This window comes from Anabrus simplex, chromosome 9 (assembly GCF_040414725.1).
Source record: "Anabrus simplex isolate iqAnaSimp1 chromosome 9, ASM4041472v1, whole genome shotgun sequence".
Lineage (NCBI taxonomy): Eukaryota > Metazoa > Arthropoda > Insecta > Orthoptera > Tettigoniidae > Anabrus > Anabrus simplex.
In genome coordinates, this window is record NC_090273.1 from 55,632,286 (window position 1) to 55,655,401 (window position 23,116).

Here is a 23,116-nt window from a genome sequence, read left to right on the forward strand (position 1 = left end):
TTTTTGTTCATTCCGTACATTATTTTCTTTTCTTTTTCTGTACAGCACATAGAGTGTGATATGTATATTTTTTTTTACAGTGCATAGAGTGTGAATTTTGGCTTAGGTTGGACATTGTTATTTTCTCTTTAACGGATCAAATAGGTATTCTTACTGTAGATCTGAGAAAATAACAATAAATGAATAAAAAAATAGCTAAATCCGAAATTTCGTACTGTAGGACATGAGTAGCGCTGTAGAATTTAGCATTGTAGGGACTAGGAGCAGGCCGTTACAACAGGAAAAACGAGAATGACAGATGCTCATAATATTATTTTCAACCAAGGTACATTACAGTATTTGAATGGTATTCCTAATTCAAGTATAATGATTGTATTGTGAAAATGTGTCTAAGACGTATCGGATCTTATCTTCGCATCAATCCAGTCTCTGTAGCCTGAAACACGAGTGTTGATCTCTATAACAAAACCAGGAAGGAAATAGTATCTGAATGTTCCTGTAAAGCTCACAATTCCAACCTGCAGTCCGTCCATGAAGACAGGTCCACCGGAATCGCCCTGAGGAAGAAAAAAAGAATGTTACAAAAATTGTAAGGAAGCAAAGTACATTAAATATTTATCAGTTCTACATTTAAAGAAATAGTTATTTGTAACGTCAAATAAAATCGCAACGTAGAACGATAAATTGGCGACCGTGAGAGGACACTTCTAGACTCAGCAATGAAGATTGAACAAATGACCGTGGCGATGGTACGGAAAGCGCTGGCATCCTGAGGTTTACCGACGGCTGGAAGCAAAGCGGACCTACAGGAGAGGCTGCGCCAGGATTTGATAGACAGCGAGGAAGACCCAGGCAGTTTCGACTTCGCAGTCACCTCGGAGGAAGAAACCATCGACCGGGTAAGCACTATGTTCGCACAACTAACTGCGTTAATTCAGGCCCAGTCCGAAAAACGCGAGGGTAAAATCGAGGCCCAATCCAAAATACTCGAGGGTATTGAGGCCCAGTCTCAAGAAATAAGGGCAAAATCAATTCATTCGTCAAATATCTGAAAGAAGATATTTCAAAAATTAATTATAAAATCGGCAGCTTAAAATTACACATTGATAAAGTAGTAAACGATATGCACACTTTGGAAAGCAAAGTCGAGGAGAAAATTGGAGAAATTGAGCGGGAATCTAACGATCTCAAAACCGAAGTAGGCCAGAAAATTACAAAGCTTGAATCCGAAGTTAATAGGAAAATTTTATCCCTGGAGAAAAACATGGCTACAGACAGTAGTCAGCCTGGAAGAGGTATGGACCTCCCCCTTGGGATACCGGTTGATCCCAGAGTTATCAAAGACAGCCTACCAGAATTTCATGGGAGGCTCGAGGAGTGTCCTAAAGCATTTCTAAAGACATCGGAATCTTCACTGGATAGGACAAATACACCTGCAGAAATATATTTGCAAATTGTCAGCCAGCAACTAAAAGCGTCAGCAGGGACTTGGTGGCAGAATATTAAAGGGCTCAGCCTCGACTGGGAGGAATTCAAGAAATAATTCGTCCAAAAATTTGACTCGGAGGCTGTCCAAACTTTAGTACAAAAGAAATTCCTAACTGAAGCTCAACCCAGTGGAATGAAAGCGGGAGCGTTCGTAATTAAAAAACTCCAGCTCGTTAAGAGAGTCCACGAAGGGAAAAATATTGACACGAGCGTCCCCTATATAGTTGAACTGCTACATGATAAGTTTCCATCACTTGTTAAGGTGGCGCAACCAAAAACATTTTGAAGAGCTCCGTCACATCGTAGCAAAATTAGACGAAGAAACAAGTTACCATGCCTCCAAAAGGAAAACGTCAACCGCGGAAGAACCCCGGAAATGCTACCGATGTGGGCGGACCGGACATCTAAAAGACCGCTGCCCGGAAAACTAGATCAGGACCGTTCGAGTCGGGGCAAGGATGGTTCCGGAAGAATGACGAAGCTCCGGAGACATTACACCTGGCTAGAAGGTGAACGTATTGGTCAAATCTATAGTGATGATGAACCTAATCCACCCCACCCAGCTATTAACTTGACGATTAATGACAGGCCTTCCATCGCTATCCTGGATACTCAAGCTTCACACTCGTTTGTGAATATGAATGTATTAAAGTTATTAAATCCTCTTCATCCTGCTACAGTGGCAACAGTCAAGGGAGCAACCCATGACATACATTAAAAGATTGAGGGTTGTACCCTTCTTCAAGCCAAGTGCTCTACCGAAGTTATAGATATACCGGTAAAGGTTGTGAAGGATTTGATTCCTGACATAATATTAGGACACGACTTCTTAACTAAATATGGGGTAGTAATAGATTATACAGCCAACGAAATATTCTTTGGTAATAAAAAAGGAATTAGGTTGGCATGGGTAGAAAATAAAGCCTATGAGTCGGAAACGTTGGAAACCAATGTATTGGCCGTACTAAAAACAGGGCCGTTGAGGGTGGAGGAGAAGGAAGACCTTGAGAAGTTGCTAAAGAAGTTCCCTGAGGCCAATGATGGACGAAGTCTTGTCTGGATATACAGGTGAATTTTGCCAGGTATATCTGGACGACATCCTCGTGTACAGCAAGACGTTTTCGGACCATTTGGAACACCTAGCTAGAGTCCTAGAGAGGTTGAGGATTCACGGACTTACCTGCCAAGTCAAAAAATGTCAGTTCGTATCAAACTCAGTTGAGTACCTAGGTCATGTACTGACGGACAAAGGCTTGGAGAGACAGACTGAGAAAAATAGGGCCATTGAGGAACAGGAAAGGCCTCGCACGAAACGCCAGGTACCGTACGTCAATATTTAGGCCTTTGTGGGTGGTACAGTAGCTTTGTACCACACTTTGAAACGAAAGCTGCTCCGCTAACCGACCTCCTCAAAAAGAACATACCATTTAAATGGACCCAAAGGGAAGAAACAGCCTTCCAGGAAATAAAAAGATCTATTTGTGACGCTCCAAGTCTAGCTTATCTCGATGCAGGCCAGGAGGTCTGCTTGCAGACAGATGCGAGTGACATTGGTCTTGGGGCTGTACTGTTACACGAGAGGAGAGGTGGAGGCAAGGATATAATTGAGTATGCCAGTAGAAAACTCTCTGCCTGCGAAAGAATTTATTGTACAGCCGAGAAGGAGGCATTAGCAGTTGTATGGGCGGTCGTGAAGTTCAGAGGATATCTAAAAGGAAGGAAGTTCAGACTCTTTACAGACAACTCCTCACTTCAGTGGTTGGATCGAGTTTCTAAGTCCAAACTGATGCGATGGGCGTTGATCCTTGCCGATTTTGACTTTGAAATTTGTCATGTTCCTGGCGTAGCCAATCAAGCTGCTGACAGTCTATCAAGAAATCCTGAGGATGGACAGAACTCAACCATGAACGTACCAGAGAGAGAGATTCCTGGACCAACTAAGAAATCCCAAACCGACCCCGTGCTTCTCGCTATCCAACGAGGAAACAATGAGATCGATGTAGATTTAATAAGGAAGTGGCAGACTGGGGACATGTCGTGTAACAGAATGGCATCCTGGATCAGCAAACGCAGCACTGATTGTCGATCTGTACCAGCTCAGTTTAAGATGTGCTACAAGAACTTCCGACTTGAAGACGGTATACTTAAGTATACTTCCCACCTGCCTGGATCTTCCCCGGTCATCTAATTCCGAGGTCACAGACTGCGAGGATTTTGGGAAAATATCACGATAATCCAGAAGCCGGTCATGCTGGTCAAGAGGAAACCTACTCTTCAATTCGGCGACGTTTCTTCTGGGTACACATGCGTCAGGACATCAAGAACTATGTCCAAGCCTGTGCAATCTGTGCTCGCACTAAGGCGAACAACCAGAAGGCGAGTACCAGCATGAGAGAACGCCGACCGCATCAGCCTTGGGAGGTTCTCGCCCTTGACCTTATGGGACCCTACCCTAGGACATCTCGGGGAAAGACGGGGATCCTCGTAGTGACTGACCTATTCACCAGATGGGTGGAAGCATTCGCCATCCTTGAAGTTACATCGGGACGTATCATTCAACTCTTAAGGACGGAAGTCTTCAGTCGATATGGGTATCCTCGGTGTCTACTCACAGACAATGGCAGCCAGTTCACCTCGAGACAGTGGTTGCAAGCTCTATCGGAGTGGGGAATTGAACACTGGACTACACCGATCTATCATCTATGAGCAAACCCCACCGAACGGAGAAACCAGGAGCTAAAGAAGATGCTTCGGATTCACTTGGTCGACAGAGAACATACCAAATGGGACCAACACCTACACCAGTCCCTTCTGGCCATCAGACAACGGGTTAACCGCATCACGGGTTTCTCACCTGCAGAACTTTTCCTTGGACGTCCAATAAAGAGAACTGGTGACTGGAATTTTGTCCATGGACAAAGAGAGGGACCAGAGGATCCTGATACCTGGCATGCACGGAACCAGCGGCAGATTCAACAGGTGCACTGCCAGGCCGAGAAGCGTTCAAGGAGAGAAGCCGAGAACAACGATGCGCCAGAGGAAAGGGAGTTCAGACCTGGAAAACTAGTTCTTCGTCGAAACCATCCCCTTAGCAACAAATTTCAGAAATTCCATGCTGGGATGGCTCCCAAGTGGCTCGGACATTTTGAAGTGGATACAAAGTTGGGAAATGGTGTGTATCTCCTAAAGACTACACCGCCGACGAAGGTGCATGCATTGGAATTGAAGGCGCTACCTCAACCCCTACAAGAAGTCGGATAGGCCGAGGAGTCGACGCTCTCTACGGGGCCCCCGAAGAAGGCAGACTTCATGGAGGATCAGCACACAACGATACCTACCGTGGAGGATGAGCGAGACGAAGACATCGATATAAGGACAGCTAGATGTAATTTAAGACCTAGAGTAAGGAATGTACAGAATAGAAGTTGAAGGTTTTAGGGGGGATAATTGTCGTACGTACGACGCTGTAATTGGTGTAAAACCTTCAATTATTATGTTTCATATATTTTAATCATAGTTTATTTAATGCTAAATTATCTTTTAAGTTTTATACATGGCTAGTATATGGTTCCTCTGTAAATATGTAGTACAACTTTGTATAACCTCAAATACGTATTGTATAACCTAAAAATCTATAGAGTCGAAAGCTGTAGAAAATTCCATAATGTTCGTATATTAGACTTATCGTACTATATTTGGTATATCTGAAGGGTTCTGGAAACTTACAGTAAGGTTTTATTATCCAGATACATGTAGAGACATTATGAGTGTTGTAGATATTTCCATGTACATTTTTAAATATCGAAAGAACATTCGAGTACCCATTCGACTATGCTGGTCGATCGATGTTTCGAGTGTGTTTCATTAGAGTGTTGTAAGAACTCTTCCAGGAGTCGTATATTCTAGATGGTTGATCAAATAGTATAAATATCGAGCTGTCAAGTCAGCGAGGCAGTCAGACCATTGGCCTCGAGTGAGTGAGTGAGGCGGGGAATTCAAGAGAGAGTATGTTATAGTGCGCGCGTCAGTGTTGTTGATATCTGCACTTGTCAGAATCGACTTCAGGGTACTCCGCTATTGAGTGTTGTATATAGTGTCATTTCCTGCTGTGTATAATTGTGCGTTGTGATGTACAGTGTAAATAAAGTAATTTTAATAAGGAAGTGAACGTGTTATCGTGTGATATTTATTTACGTCAAATAAAATCGCAACGTAGAACGATATACGTACATATTATCCCTCCTCTCCATAACGTACTATTACTAGAGCCCAGAAGTTCAGGCATTTATTTTGGCTAAAATAGGCAGGCAAATAATCACTTAACTTAAAGAAATAGTCGGTAAAATAATTAAAATAGGCATTTACAATGAAAAAATGGGTCCTAAAAATAATAAATATGGCTTAAGTCACTTAATGCACATCTGCATCCCATTTTACTACATAATGTTACGTCCCCCATGTGGGTGGAGGTGATTTAATAACGGTATCCGCTGCCAGCCGTAAGACGCGCCAAAAAAGTGGAACAAGGGCTCTCACTTGGGGAGTGTGTATTAGCGACCACGGTGCATCTAGCTGAGTCTGGCGTTGCTTCAACTTATTTTTGTCTTGTCTTTCATACCCAAACTCACTTGGTCAACTCTTATTCTTTTCCGACTCCGACCGTATAGCCTAATGTTTTCGCCCTTAGGGAGATTATTTTCACGCCCTTCGTGCCCCTTTCCTTTCCCTTGCCGATACCTTCATTTTTCGAAGCTTCAGACCTCTTCCATTTTCCTTCTGATTAGTGTTAATGGAAGATGGTTACCAAGTTGTCCTTTCTCTTAAAACATAAATCACCAACACCACTTAATGTAATCTTACGTAGCGGGAACGGGACCTGTCAACCCTCTCGACCATTTGGCTTGTGCAGTGAGCTTTTGGCAGGAATTTGTGTAATATTAAAATATCGTTTATGTAAATGTACTTTTTACCTATTAACTTAAAATGAAATTTTCTTTTTTATTATTAACAGGACATGGGCTCATATTTTATTTTATTTCCATTGCTTAATTGTAATAAACAAATAGCAGAGAAAATACTCACTGCAACTCAAAAGAGGCAAACAAAACCACTAAACTATCAAATAGGCACCGTAAGCTGAAATATAAGGAAATAGCCAAATAAAAGCATGCCCTACGGTTCCCAAACATACGGAAAAATGTTTATCTATTTGACACTTCGATATAAACACCCAAATAAAAAATGTATTTTGCCTAACTTACGGGCTCTAACTATTACAATTGAGTCTCCGGTTATGGTAAACCATAGTGAGTTTATATGTTCGGTCTGTTTTAGCTATTCAGTTCCGATTTGTAATATTTGTAAGGGGGGGGGGGGTCATCATTTATAAAATAATACAGTTCAGTATCGCTCTCCTGTGATTTTTCTAAAGTGGAAACGTCCACTGAGCTGTAGAGCACTCCCTGGACGCGATAGTATATCTGCGTCCACACAGGAGGCTCCTGTGATGCCCAGTATACCTGTTGTGAAATGCATGATAAAGGATACGTGAGATGTGTCTGTCAAAAGGCACTATTGCCACCCTAGAAAATTTGTGGAAAAACGTGAGGAAACACATAAAAAAAGGCACATGGAACGTATCCATGACCTCATATGATACTCCTTTTAAGGAATCACATCTTTCTGGTCTGAAACTACTGCAATGCATGTGGACGAAATATGACTTAAGATCAAGTGTAGTTTCTGTGCGTCTGATCTCCATCTATATGTTAGATCTACGCTCCGTTTGTGGTTTCTAGGCAGTATTTTTAACACTGCATTAAGTGTTTAGTGTGCGTTAGTGTTATCTAGAGAGTTTGTAATCGGTTATCACCTATTTTAGGCAAACATATTTCTTACTGTCGTGCCCTAAATATCAGCCATATTGTTTTGCGTGCATTTGATCCATAGATAAGTCTACGAAGTGAGACACTTGAGATATAGGTTTACATTTTTTTGCCTTAAGTGTCAGGCATTTTGTTTGACTTGTCACCAATACCATGGTAGTCATGGAAAAGATAGACGCTATGTATGGCCTCCCCGATGTTCCTAAGACACAGAGTCTACACTTTTGATTGCGGGGACAACGTTACTCAACGTTCGTAGGTTTTACCTGAAATTTACCCTCACGTGTCCTTCGGGTGGTACTAACTGAGCAACAACATTGGTTGCCAGATAATCTTCTGGATCTCCTGGCATAAATCACATCACACAATGGAATGCAAGTCTTTGAGAAGTTCTTCTGTGGTCCCACTGTCTAGAAAGTTAGGTCATTGCCTAACGATTTGTCAGTTAAATATAGAAGGCTTAAGTCGATCTGAATGCCAAGTATTACACAAGATCTTTGTCGATAACAGCTTTGACATAGCCCTGATTCAGGAAACACATGCAGGAGAAGTAACCAAACTTCTTTCAAGAGGCTCCGTACCTGGATTAGAATTACTAGGTGCCACCTATGACAAGGTCTACGGCATTGCAACATATGTACGAACCAATATAGAAATGCATGTGTTATTTCCATTAGTTCTGATTTTGGTATCAATGAGATTGTTTCCAAGATAGAAGAAGTTACTGTGGTTAATATTTATAATATTTATAACTTGACATGCGCATGTACCCCATACTCATAGTCATCCTACGATATATGTGGGAGATTTTAATAGCCACCATGAAATGTGGAAATATTCTCGCATTGATAATGGAATAGTTTTGGTTGATTGGACTGAACAACATAACCTCAATCTTGTATTTGATGCCAAAGATCTATGTACATTTTGGTCCGCAGCCTGGAAGACAGACCATAATCCCGACCTGTGTTTTGTCTCATTCGATAATAATCTCCAACCCTTGCCAATGTCGAGACAGGTTATGGCAGACTTTCCACACAGCCAACATCGACCAGTTCTTCTGGAAATGGGGCACAGTAACCCAATAATAAGGTCCTTTCCACACCCTAGATATAACTTCAAGAAAGCTAACTGGACACTGTTCTCGGAAAACCTTGATAAATGCGTCTGTTGGATTCCTACCATAAGGTCCAATTACAAGCGATTTGTTGGTGTTATCACAAGTACAGCAAAGAAATGTGTCCCAAGAGGCTACCGTAGGAAATATGTCCCTGTCTGGACTGAAAAATGTAATCAATTTTATGAGGAATTCTGTGTAAGTAACGACCGAGAAATAGCTGATGAACTGCTATGTCAACCTGAAGCTGCAAGACGTGCTAAGTGGACAGAGACTTCTGAATCCATGGACTTCCAAAAAATGGAGTAGAAAGGCCTGGTCTCTCCTTAGGAAGCTTGGTGGAGGCAAACAGCCACACCGTACTAACGGAGCAGTTACAGCTAATTGATTTGCGTCCAACATAGTCAACACTTCAAGAGTAAACACGATCAGAGGTAAGAAGGAAATAATAGAGCTCAAGGCAATATGCACCTCGAATTCTGAATATTCCACTCCATTCACTCCAGAAGAAGTTAATGTAGCACTGAAAGATATGAAAGTAGGGAAGGCTCCATGTTTCGATGGTATTCATCCAGAGTTTCTTCTCAACTGTGGGAAAACTGTAAGAATATAGCTTGCTAAATATTTCACAGACACTCTTCTATCAGGCTGTATACCACATGAATTAAAGAGGGCAAAAATGATTGCTATTCCTAAACCTGGCAAACCTAACAACAAACCTCAAAGCTATAGACCCAAATCCTGCTTAGCATGATCTATAAACTTCTGGAAAGAATGGTTTATAACCGTATTTGCCAATCATTTTCAAAAGCTTATCTGTTGAACAAGCTGGTCTCCGCCCGCACCGAAGCTGTACAGATCAGGTCCTTTCTATCCAACATTCATAGAGGCTAATTTTCAGAAACATCAGAAAGCGTCAATTGCCTTCGTTGATCTAACAGCAGCATATGATACTGCGTGGAGACAAGGATTGATTCTCAAACTTCTTCGAATCATTCTATGCCTGCACATTGGGCATCTTATTAACAACATGCTCAGTAACAGAAACTTCCGGACCCAAATCGGTAATAGTACGTATGAGCTCACTGGGGAATCTTAATAATGGTCTCCCACAAGGTTCTGTTCTGGCTTCCCTTTCGTTCTGTTTATATATGCCTGAGACCACATCTAGGAAGTTTGGATACGCAGATGACTGGGCCCTTGCTGTTAGCCACATAGACTCGAAGTTACCGAGGTTATTCTAACCAGAGATCTCTCTAATATGGGTCAATAGTTTCGTGACTGGAGGTAACAGCTAAGCGCAGAAAAGGCAGTAGGGCTTTTGGCAGTAGCAACAAGCCCTGGATCCACATAGGGCCCCCATTTTGAAGAACCAACAAACAGCTAATGATCCGTGTGAATTATCCAAAACAATATTGTGAACATGCAAAGTATATGTTAGGTGTTAAACATTTTCTAATTAAATGTAAGTGTTTTAGTGACGTTGGGAAGTAGCAGTTAGCGATGCGGGTTCTTTCTGAACGGAAACCCATCCCAGGTTCTGATAGTTCACTGTGGTATTAGTGATCAGAGTTATTTATGGCAATGTCACATTTATAGAAGGAATTTAATCTATATTGTTGATTCACGGAGTCTAACACAATTTTAAATACTTTAAGGAAGTCGGATGTAAAGGACAAGGCAAAATTCTTTATCTATATTGATCACTCCCCTGATCTGGTTACTGAAGTGGCAGAGATTTGTACGCTTTCACTAAACTGGGTAAAAATACAGCGAGCAGCTTAGATTGCGCCGATGACTTAGACTTAAGGATGGAGTGTGACTAAGTTTGTAATGTTATATCTTGGAACAAAGTGTCAGAGTACTGATCTATTAATGAAGACCAGTCGGATTGCAACAAACAACAGCGAACTACCCAAAGAGTGATCAGTTTCTGAAAAGATACTTACCGGGCACGGAGTTCCTGTAGCACGAGTGGGATAGTGGCACAGAACTTTACTTGGACTATATTGTGTTCGCTGGCATAGTGTTTGGTTAACTGGAAAGTGCTCCAGTTTTTGAAGATATGTTGGAAAAAGTGCTTCTTTCGTCTGAAAACAAAGTAACAGAACAAGAAGTTGGACGTGCTGACAATTCCCAGTTGATAAACAGAGTTAACATCACTTAAGTTAATTTGTCAAGTACAATATCTTTATCTGTTGTTATTTGGTGATGGTGTGGTCTGCTTAAATGTAATCATTTATCAAAAATCCTCACTTATCAGCTTTCTATGGGTATAACCGCTGTCATGCGAGACAAGTGGCGGAGGTAACGTTACCAAGACAGCAAAAGACTCATGGACAGAGATACAAATATGCGCTGGTTACTCTTTGCTTTCAATACTGGGTGTCGAACGAAAGGAAACCGCAATGTTGGTTGTTGTGAAGACTGAGATGTTCGGCATGGGATGTACTGTAATTGAAATACGGTTTGTTCGTCCAGTATGTGACAGATGTGTTCACTCTTGGCACAATATTATAACCTCGTAAGTTCAAAATGTAATAATAAAATGTCGAAGATGAAAGTGTATGTGTCGTCTTCATCATCATTTCATCTTCATTACGACGCGTAGTTCGCCTAGGGGAGTCAAATCGATAGATCTGCAGCTGGCGAGCCAAACATGTCCTCGGACACTCCCGGCACTAAAAGCCATACGCCATTTCATTTCAGTACGCCTTCATGGGACGTGTACACCCGTGATCAGAAGAATTCCAGGTAAAAATGAAAACAGGTAAGATTTGGGCGTAGATTTTGGCCAACCCTGAGGATGAAGGGGAAGCAGCGAGGAAACATTACAGGTGTTCGTCTTCCAGCAAGTGTGGCTTGTAACGTTACGCACTCAGAGGTCACTCCCAAATTCATTTTCTCTGGAAATGATTAAGATGTTTCTATGTTCAAACATTCTGGCTTTACTGCCGTTTCCTAATAAAGGAAAACCAGTAACTATGATTTAATTTGAAGGAATTTACACGATGTAAGCCCGCCCCAATACGTATTGTATTTAAGTGTTTGATCGGCGTTGGAAATAACTCCATAGGAGCGGTTTTTCAAACGCAACTGCATCTGTGATTATCGTTATTATTTAATGCCAGGTTATTTTTACTTTTGTTATTGAGGATAAAACGCGATGATATTATTATTGTTAGTAGCAGCAGCAGCAGCAGCAGTAGTAGTAGTAGTAGTAATAGTAATAATACACCCTATGGGAAATATTCTCAGCAGTTATTTAAAATTAAATGGCTTTTTAAGGTTGAAAAATGGTCAAAATAAAGAGGAATATTTTTATACAACATGACAGTTCGTGAAAAGAAAAGAAAATACTGACCTACCTAGCACGTTTTCCCCTGTGAATAACTTGTGGACCTGTAATATACTTTCGGCTATATAGAATAGCACACGGCACCTCGATCCATTCGAATACTCATCATGATCAGTCTCGCATGAACATGGTTATCTCATGTAATTCAGTGTTTCCAAACTGCTAAAACAACGGAGTTGCATGCAGACGATAAAATGCTTCAGTAGTCGGCGCTTGTTATATGTTTTCAGTGCTTTTACTCTACAGTCTTACTCCCGTATCTCTCTTCACTGACTGTGCGCAGGGGAAACGGGTGTGGGAATACAAGGACAGGTTCGACCGTATGAAAAGTGCATGAATAACTCATAACTCCACCACGATTGGAAGTTTGAAAAAACACTCCCTCCTCCTTCAAGTGAATGGAGTATCCATGCATTACACTTACCACTTCCTACACATCATCCGTCATGCCTTACACATCAGAGGTGAGGAGGGGCCGCATTGTAGGTAAGTGGGAATGTGGTCATCCGATATCAGGTACTGTTGAAGAGGTCATTCCCTCAGAAGACACAGCCCGGTGTTGGATAAGAAGATACCAGGAAGAGGGCACGGAAGGCCTTAAAACTCTCAGACGATCGGGGCTACTAGGGAAGACAGCCAGGGAGCAAGAAGCCAGAAAGGAAAATACTTTCCTTCTAGTTACAATGCACACCAGAATCCTAGCCCTGCCGGTGAGTGCATTGAAAGTCCACCGGCGTTTTCATGCTGCTGGCATCTACTTGCCAAAAAGGAGTCCTTACATCTGATTACCAAGAATCACGCGTGGTTTTCTGCCGTCAGTATCTTCCATCGCAGAAAGACTTCTGGGAGTCTGTTGAGTGGTGCGACAAGGTTTTCTCATCAGACGCCGATGGCTACCTATCAATGTGGTGACCCGACAAAACGTGCAATTCTCCTCAACATTTTGTTACGGAGTGGAAGAATTAGCGTGGGCTTTTGGGGATGGATGAAAGCCAATGGATTAGGAGAGTTGGTGAAGTCTTATATTGGATGGACTCCGAGGAATATAGTCAGATTCTAGAAGAGTGTATGCTTCCTACTGTTCGAGTTCTCTACCACACGGAGGATAACCCTACCACGAAAACAGCAGCGTGCATACATCACACACCACCAAAACGTGGTTGTTGGAACAACCGAAAGTGTCAACATTGGACTGTCCCGCTAAGTCGCCTAATCTCTATTCCATAGAATACATTATGGTCGTTGATGGGTGGAGAGTGGAAGTCGTGACAAGAACGCACACCTGAACCTCGCATCTGTAGTTCTCTGGTCTCCTCCATTCCTCGAAGACTCAATGAAATTTTGTACAATGACTGTTGATGGTCGTCCTGTTAATTGAGTAAGGAAGAACCATTCAGTTTCCGTTTCCCCCGATTAGTTTCCTACAATTATTTGAATGGCTATAAAATAGTTTTGTGGAAAACTAGTGCATTGTTTTCGCTTATACTCTACTTTCCATTTTATCAAAATCTAATTACTTTCGAGCGCAGGAAGTGATCATTTTATTTATTTATTTTCTTAGAAAATGCGCTTCTTTGGTTCTTTTAAGATAGTTTATTATAATATTATGAGAATATCTTATTTTTCTTTCTTACAACTCACCTATCATTATTATATTTTTTTTGGATTGTAAAAAGTATTCTTCTTTTACATATCTTTTTAAATGGAAGAATTATCTCTGCCTTTTATTTTTATAATAGCAGAAGTACCCGTTCTTCGTACGGGTTATCAGAAACTGGCTTTAGTTACTCATACTATCGGTGTGACTGACTTCATTATATATTTAAATCACTGGTGTATTTACTTAAGTCATGTTTGGAATTATAGTGCACCTTCATCTTCTCTTCTTCATGGGGGCCTCTAAATATTAGTTCCTAATTAGCGTTGACCTCGAAGATCTTTTGCTATCATGTTTTTCCTTCATTCCCACCTAGATATACCTGCTCCCTTCACAAAGCTGCAGGTTTAGTGTAAGTATACTTCCGCTAGATAGTACCACAAATATAAATATTATTGAATGTATTTGTTTGATCCGATATTTCGTAACTATTACAAATGATCAAGGAAATACGCGATGCATAAAAGAAACTACTATAATTATCGAGAATTATAATTCTCAGGGCTTGTCGTTCATGTCGCACATCATATAATGAATCTGAGTATAAATACTGAGAAATTTTTTCAACTCATGGGCGCACCATCTTGACAATTGTGTACATTATATAGGTTTTCATGGTTATAATGATCGTAAAAGTGGACCAAAATATCGGCACTAATAACATCAGTGATCCTACTACTCCATGATTTAATAGAATATAGTTTAAACTATAGGTAACAGACTCCGAAAAATGCTGAAACCTAAGCCAGTACGTAAAAACGGAGGCCCGTCGGCAACCGCTGGTCGCTGTACTAAGGAGATCTCATTGGCTATTATTTTTATACTTCACTCCCTTTCCATCCCCGCCCAAAGGAGTGCTATGAGCGTCTTATACAACAGTTTATTTTTTCCAGATAGTAAGTCATATGTGTATCAATTTTGGTTGGCAGCTATGCCCAAACGTACATGCATAATCTAGCTGCTGTAGAATCCTAGAGCTGACGTTGCCATGGTTACGGCCGTTCGTTTCTTTATCCGATTCCTAGAGCAGGGGTAGTGTGGCTCCAATATCCCCATAACGGTTGGTTTTAGGGCCTTAATACATGATTGTCGGGCCCGAAGGGTTTACCGAGTTTTGTTCTTTTCGTCAAGGGGCTTAAAATGAGCTTTGTCTCGTCCTTGTACGACAAATTCTATTTCGCCTATATTAGCCTATTATTTTAATATTTTTATATCTCCCCCGTCGCCCCCCTCGAATTGTTTTGAAAATAAAATACAGCCCATGTTACTCACTGGCAATGTAGCTTTCTATAGGTGAAGTAATTTTTAAAATCGGTTCAGTGGTTTTTGAGTGTCCGTTACAAAGAAATATACAAATTTTTTCCTCTTTATAATATTAGTATAGAAGTATAGATTACATCCCTACACATACGGTTGCCATCAGGAAGGAAATCCAGCCGTAAAACAGGGTCAAATCCTCATGTGCGACACAGTTCGCACCCGCAACCTCACAGGTGTGGGTAAAGCGATAGAAGAAGAAGATACTCATTTTTTTAAAAATTCACCCGCTTTTTTATTCTTTTCACCCCCGTAAGTTGATTTTCCAAAAATAGTGTTCATTTGTAAAGAGATTCCAAGTACCAATTTTAAAGTCTGTAACATCTTCATTTTTTGAGATACATGTATCCTCATATAAATAATTCAACTACTTCCTCACTTCTTTTCACCCCTCCCCCCCTTAAGTGGATTTTCTGAAAACGAATATTTGTGTTCTTTTATTTTTAAAGGGGATTCCAAATATCAATTTTCATGTCTGTAACATGTTAAGTTTTCGTGATTTATTGTAGATAATTTCGCTGCTGTAGAATCCTGGAGCTGACGTTGCCATGGTTACGGCAGTTCATTACTTTATCCGATTCCTAGAGCAGGGGTAGTGTGGTGCCAATATCTCTGTAACGGTTAGTTTTGTTCTTTGCGGCAAGAGGATTTAATTGAGCTTTGTCTCGTCCTTATACGACAAATTCGATATTGTGCCTATATTAGCCTATTATTTTTATATCTCCCCCCCCCGTGCCCCCCACCTCGAATTGTTTTCAAAATAAAATACAGCCCATGTTACTCACTCGCAATGTAGCTTTCTATAGGGAAGTAATTTTTAAAATCGGTTCAGTAGTGTTTGAGCCTATTCGTTACTAACAAACAAACTTTTCCTCTTTATAATATTATAGTATAGAAGACGTCATTTTATTCCATTTAATTTATCTCCCATTTCCCACAATTTTATTAAGAAAGGAAACGTGGTATAATATTCCAGTAAAAGAGTAGGCCGTAGGTTTTAAAATGAAACGGTTACCTACTTTCATCTTAATTTCTTTCGTTAAAAAATGATATCCGTGCATATTTTAGTGCAAAATATATTCATTATTCTTCTGACATTGCTTGTAAGAGTATTCAAGTAGTTTAATTTAATAGGGCCCTGTGGGTGGGGGACGCAGATGCAGAATCTGCCCATGGTATCCCCTGCCTGTCGTAAGAGGCGACTAAAAGGGGCCCAAGGGGCTCTCAACTTGGGAGTTGGGTTGGCGAACACGAGGCCCTTAGCTGAGTCCTGGCATTGCTTCCACTTACTTGTGCCAGGTTCCTCACTTTCGTCTATCCTGTCCGACCTCTGTTGATCAACTCTTGTTCTTTTCCTACCCCGACGGTATTAGAGCATTCGAGGCCTAAGGAGCCTTTAATTTTCACGCCCTACGTGGCACTTGCCTTTCTTCGTCCGTTACTTCATTTTTCGAAGTTACGGATCCCGTCTTCTTCTTCTTCTTCTGCTCCTTATTCTCTCGCTCTCTCTCTACCCGCTGTAGGTGGGGGATGCAAGCGAAAAATACACCCACGGTATCCCCTGCCTGTCGTGAGAGGCGACTAAAAGGGGCGACCAAGGGATTATTGTATTAGAACCATGAAACTACTTTTGATTAGTACCATCTCGCGGGGAACACCAAGGTCGCCTTTACTTGCGGGTAGTACCACTGTATTTGGTACACACACAAGCATCATCATCATCATCATCATCATCATCATCATCATCATCTTTCTTACAGTGGTTGAGCGCGATGCGATTTCATAATGAAGTCAAGGCCGAGACCGCTAACATTTCAGCCAGCTTTCGCACACAAGTATTACAAAGAAAGCGAAGAATTTGACCCTCAATGAGTAGACGTACGTTGTACGTCCGTTACCTTCATAGAGTCGTGTGGTTCCTCCCCTCATTCCCCTCTCTAGCGCATCTTAACAATCTAAACAGGGGAGCGTGCGGGTAGGTGGGGGAGCAAGTAACTTCCCCTCCGCGCGTGTTTCGTTCATGCTAGATGTATCCATCCTCCTCTCACCCTTCAGATGTGTGGATGTGTTACACGTCTAATGCATGTGACCAGTGACGGAAAGAGTGTAAGCAGGTAGTGGGCGGTTATGAAGGCTGTACTGATTTCTTGCCTGAAATGAGGGTCACGACACTTTTTAATGAACACCAGTGTACAATTAGGTCTGCCTGCTGTTACCTCATGTGTACGGATGTAAACAACAACATGCTACCTGCGCGAGAAGTTTCGGTGTTAAAGATGGAACGAGCCTGGCTTCTCACAACTACCCTGTAGAGAAAAATCTGGCAGTATGCTTCAAGTACTTGTGTTTATCTTCGCAGTATATTAGAGTTTATTAAGGGTAGTAATTGTCATAGTTCAGTTTCATCTCCCGCACGACCCATTAAAGTAGAACGCCTTTGACAGGACGACATAAATTCTTACTTCTGTAAAGGGTGAGTATTGTAAACTGTTGTTGTATTATTGTGACGATGAAGCGATAACACTTAACGCGTAGTCTCCCCTTTCTCTCGGTTCAGTGTTTATAACTTGTGTTGCAAAAATCTCATCCATCGATCTATAGAAATTTTGGCCGTCTCATTCACCCCTCATTCACGGATTTACAAAAAAGGTCTGCCGAGCAAGTCTTCTATCGGCCTATCACTCAATTATACATTTTTCAAACTGCTGAACAACCAATAACAAGAGAACCTCCTTGAAGAAGCTGGTTTCAGGAAAGTGTTCAGCAGTGCTTATGTGCACTTTCACGGGAAGCTTGAATTGCGAAAAAGTCTTAAATCTACGACTTTAAGGTTATAGGTAATCCCAGCATCCAGCACAGATACAAGAGAATGATCATGTACATTTATGAGCAAGGAACCATGTTCATCGAATTCGACGAGAACTGCGTCGTGCGTAAAGTTACTAGAAAGGGTGGCGTAGAACGGAGTGGTACTATTTCATCACAACTTTTCATGTTGGTGCTGGTGGTTGCGCAGGTGTTTACTATGGGATAAGAAAGCCTTTCCTGTTTTCAGCAGTGTTGCTGGTGAACATGAAACAACCATGTAAGAATTAAAAATTTCATACACATTTTTAGCACAAAAAAATGAAATGGCCTATGGCTTGTCCGAGGACAAGTTCGGTTCGCCAGGTGCAGGTCTTTCAAGTTGACGCCCGTACGCGATCTGAGAATCGTTATGAGGATGAAATAATGATGAAAACAACATATTCACCCAATCCCCGTACCAGCGACATTAGCCAATGATAGTTAAAATTTCCGACCCTGCCGGGAATCGAACCCGGAACCCATGTGATCAAAGGCCAGCACGCTAACTATTTAGCTATGGAGCCGGATGTTTCAGCACTAAAAGTTAACCAGAAGAACACTAAAAGTGCGATCCAAGACAGGTTGTATGTATTACGAGCTCACGCTGTTCCAGAATCATATCTGATTTTTTCAGGATACGTATCGTACAAGGATGTTAACTATCATGTGAGATGCGCTGCTGGCTAAGTTGGAGTCCACCAGCGTAATGTTCTTACTCCGCTCCTTTCAATCGTTGTCAATATTTTCCTGACATCGAAAATCACAAATTATCTTCATAAGGCATTGCTGATAGTTGGTAGTGTTGCAGTTATTAGTGACTACGTGCTATTTAAAAAACTTGTGAACATTTTTCGAACGCAAAGGAATCAAAGAACGAACATCTTCATTGCACTTTCGAAAGTCCAATGGTTCCAACGACAAACATTTTTCTGAACTCCCAACCACTGCTAAACTCCGGCAGTTTAGAATACGTTGGCTGCATGGTGGAAAGATAAGGTGGGTGTGATGAGAGTGAAAGAAAAGGATGAAATCCATGGCACCTAAAGACCCCTTGAGCTTCTACTTACTACCCGGGCTACGAAGAGCAAAAGGGCCCAAGATATGAGGCGATAACAGGAACTTGTCGAGTCAAATGATGTTGACAACAAAATACGACTACGTTCCGCTAATCCTGGAGGGACTACAGCAGCAGAAGCAGGAAGACGAAGTGAGGAGGAAGAAGGAGTATAATATATTCAGCTTGTAAGCTACTCACACCCACATCTTCAGTTTATTAGCCTCGTGCAATAACCAGAAAAGACCTCATTGTCTGAGATACAGTAAAACATTCGTCTTCGGTATGCGAACTATTGTAAGCTTCCTGAAGTTTCCAATTTGTCGTCCGCCGAGTTACCCAGAAAAATCTATTACATATCTTCAAAAACATTAAAGTTACTAAAAAGAAGATCACTAGACTGTTAATATAAGCACACTGAAATAATTTGGTATGAGGAAAACGTTTTAGTACTTAGATATATTTATGGCCTACTTTAAAGCTGATTGTGGAAAGAGTTACAAGCAGTCACCAAGAAACCAGATAATTTAGTTTAAGGAGCCAAAATGGTGAAATCCAATATTACCGAGCGGACGATACTTACAGACGTTACTCCCCATCCGACCACAGTGACTTCAGTGTTCGTCAGCTCCTGATCTTGTGCAGGTATTGGTGTGATCTTGCTGTGAGGGTCAATGGAGGACATTGGCACAGGTAGCTGTAAGTTACAGTACATATTAATTTCTCTTTAAAAGAGTGACGTCTTAGTACTTAATTTAACACAGGCGAAGTTTACATACATACAAACATAATAACACCTTGTGAAGATACGCAACTCTATGGCTCATTCCATGTTAAGAAAACACTGTTGCTCTTATGGTCTTACAAGGAGTGAACTCACCCCCTCCTATACGCTCATAGTTCCTCGTGATAAAGAATATTTTAATGTATTTTATATTTATTATGAAAGAAATAAAATGGATAAGGTATGTTTTTGGCCCAAAGTTATTAAAATAATTACTGTTTAAGAAATACATCCGCAGGGAGGAAGCACAATGGCGGAAACAGCCATCACTTTGTTGCCTTCCTTCATTTTCCTTCTGAGTTGCTGTGGTATACGTTACGCTTAATCCGTTACGCTGTGAATAGCCGGCAGCTTAACACGGTTGAAGAAAAGTCATCTATTTATTTATGTATGTGTTTAATATTCTTGTACAGCAGTTGGGACTGAAAATTCTGATGCTGTGCTGTACAGCGATACATCACGGCATGACTTGTAGTGATATAGAAATTTGCTATGATATTTATCTGTGCTTGGTTCTGTTATTTAGTTTTTGTTCCTTAAGCGCATTTTATTTTTGCCACATTTTTACCACTTTTTCGAAAGCGCATTTAATTGTTCACATTCTTTTCGTGGGTCGATCCGAGGTACAGTCGTACCCGGTGTTGCCTGGGCAAATTTATTAAAGGCAATTAACTGCACTGCCCACCCCGAGCATATAACAAATATCTATTGTTTATTTTTTCCCAGACTGCCTTGAATTTCAATACTGAGGTTTTGTATGCGCAATAGTTTCTCCATGTTGTTGTAAAAACCTAAATAAGCTATCCCCTGCCTTACATCCCTTCACCCTAGATTTCAAAAAAGTTATTTACAGTTTACCGTCTTCCTTCGTTTATTTTGATATTAAGTACTGAGTTTCACCAATATATAAGCCGCGGTTTATCCATAATGCTGTTGAGCAGGGCCGTTCGATATGGCAACGTTGTTGTCACAAGAGCAATACTGTTTTCTTAACATGGAATGAGCTATACACGAGAAAGAGAACAACCAACCTGGACACCGGAGTTAGGAAATGAGGCTCGGACTGTCACGAGCCAGGGAGCGGATGATAGATATTTGAGTAACACGTACTTAAAAGACAGTTTACATGGAAATATCACAGTTAAAATAAGTTTTCTTGTGATAAAGGATTGAGACATATATGTTGTCACGTTGGCGACGAGTTTTTAGCTCTCCCCAACCATATTTCGAAACTGCATTCGTGCTATAGCAAATGGTGTCATTCGAAAATTATTTCCGCTTTGTATTCCACTAGTAATTTCTGCGTGGCTTTGCTCACATTAGTTGTTTGATACCATCTTCGTCACTGTAACTATGCAATTTTATGGATTTAATATTTTCTCTTGGAATCTTTAAAATTGTCTGGTACGAAATCCTGCCCTAAGTTGTAGGGTCACCTTGAGAGCGAGTCTCTCACTCTCCCCTTCGTTGGTTGAGGGCCATGCTGCCTGTTGGGGTGAGACGCCATGCTTGAGTAAACGCTGGAGTGCGATGGAGGCAAGATGTGTTTCGTCCTCACTTCTGGATCGCTTTCCGATCTACCACATGGATACTGGATAACAATGTTTCTGCATAAGAATTTAGTCATTAGTGCTGCCTTATCAGTCTCGGGGAGTGTCTTCCTTTTATTATGAATTTAGTAACTTCAAGTATATTTTATTTATGTGAGAAATGGATACTAGCATACTTCCGCAAACTCCAACAATGTAAGTAAGTCCCTTCTTCATTTCTGTCTTGGATCTGCTTGCTGCATGAAGAATTATGAGTTGAAATTCTTTCATCTTGAGTATCGTCGTGGGTCTCGAATTTAAGTCGTTCAGTTTTCTTACTTAACTTAGATTTCTCTAGGTTGGGTTTCCAAAGTGTACCTAGTAACACGTCCAAAGAGTTTGGTGAAAAGAAAGTGTGTGATTAATAAGTAACAATTTATTTAGTAATACTATTGAGTAATTCTATGAAACTACTCTGTGTATAATTTTAAAACTACGCGAGATTTCACTTGAGTGTCAGTCTCTTGATTCATTTTTATTTATTTTATTCTGTTTCTGCTTATTTAATTTTGACCGTGTATTTGTAGTTTTTCCTTTTTACCTTCATACTTTTCTTGTCGGACGAGTGTTGTTTCGGTTCATGTTTCGTGGCTGCCGAGTTCTCTTGGCGTGTTTGCGTCACTATGGTAACGGGTCGTGTTGGTGATAATGATTGTTTGATGTTGTTTGTGGGCGTTGGGATTCTTTTAAAGATGTGTGCGGATATTGTTCTGCTTTTTGGAGAGTTTTCGTCTAGGTATTCTTGCTTAAATGTAATTTTATTTATCCCCATATCTCTTCATACTTATATTTTTCTGGCCTTCTGCCAGTTTTCTATTTTCTGATCCGCGAGTCAAGTACTGGCGGGCGTGTGAAATCTCAGTGGTGAACTCTTATCCGGCCCAGATGTTTTCAGAGTAATGAAAATGTAAGTTAAAGAATTATTGTGAAAAGAAAATATTTCTGGAAGACGAGATGCATAAAATATGTTAATAATTTCACAAAAGTGTTGGTTGTTTAGAAGTTATGCAAATGTATCACTTAATTTTATTTATCCGTCCGGACGGTATATTAAGGTTTTATCTCCACATTTAAGTTTTGTAACCCAGTTTGGGTGGTTTTTATTTTTGGTCGTTTTCCCCGATAGTGATAGCTTAATTACCTTTTCAAAAAAAAATAATAAATATGTAAATTATGTTCACTATGAAAAGCTGGCTTCCTTTATTGTAGACTAGCAATTTACTGCCGTACCAACACTTATTCTGTTCACGGTCTCCGGGTAATTAATTGTCTTAATTACGGTAAGTGTTCTGTGGTTTAATGTGTTATTGTGGGTGTTGCTTCTTATATTTATCTACGTTTAACTTCTACTGCTGATAGTCGGTAGGCGGTAGAATGTCATTGAACTGTACTTTTTCCCACTGTTTTTCTGCCTTTTTTTACTGTTTTTAGAGGAATGCAATGTATTATCTGCCGATAAATTAAGTTTGGATATTATTATTTCATTAGTAGCTGCCTGGCCGTGGCAGTAAAGGAGGGCGCGGATCATCCGGAGTGGCTTGGGTTCGATTCCCCGTCAGGAAGTCGAACAATTCAAGAGACGACTGTCTCACTCCCGGAGATGCACATGGCCCCTGAGGTTCACCCAGGCTGCACCATAAATGAGTACCAGGTTAATTCCTGGCGGCAAAAGCGGCCAAGTGTAGAGCTAACCTCATCGAGTGCCGAGCTTACGGATAGTGGAAGCCTTTACCTTCCACGATTCCAAGGCTCTTCATGGCCTGTATGGAACCGACTGCTTTAAAAAGTATTTGACTAATACCGCTCAACTCCTTAAAATGTCTTCAATCATCATCATCATCGCCCTGTTGGCAGATTCCTTATCAATTGTTCACCTAATTCAAAGAAATTGGAAATTTATCGAACATTTCCCTTGATGAAATGACATGGCGCATGGTTTATAGTGCCGGGAGTGTCCGAGGACAAGTTCGGCTCGCCAGATGCAGGTCTTTTGATTTGACACCCATAGGTGACCCGCGCG

At 40.9% G+C, this 23,116-nt stretch overlaps 1 protein-coding gene across 1 annotated transcript in view; it reads right to left on the reverse strand.

The window, feature by feature from the left end:
* Positions 1-292: 292 nt before the first annotated feature.
* Positions 293-23,116, reverse strand: part of LOC137502147 (chymotrypsin-2-like) — a 47,078-nt gene continuing 24,254 nt past the window's right edge. The window contains exons 5-7 of the mRNA XM_068229132.1: positions 19,307-19,420; positions 10,440-10,580; positions 293-557 (exon numbers count right to left, since the gene is read on the reverse strand). Coding sequence (XP_068085233.1) covers positions 390-557; positions 10,440-10,580; positions 19,307-19,420 — 423 coding nt within the window. The 3' untranslated portion in view covers positions 293-389. The remainder of the gene's footprint in view (positions 558-10,439; positions 10,581-19,306; positions 19,421-23,116) is intronic.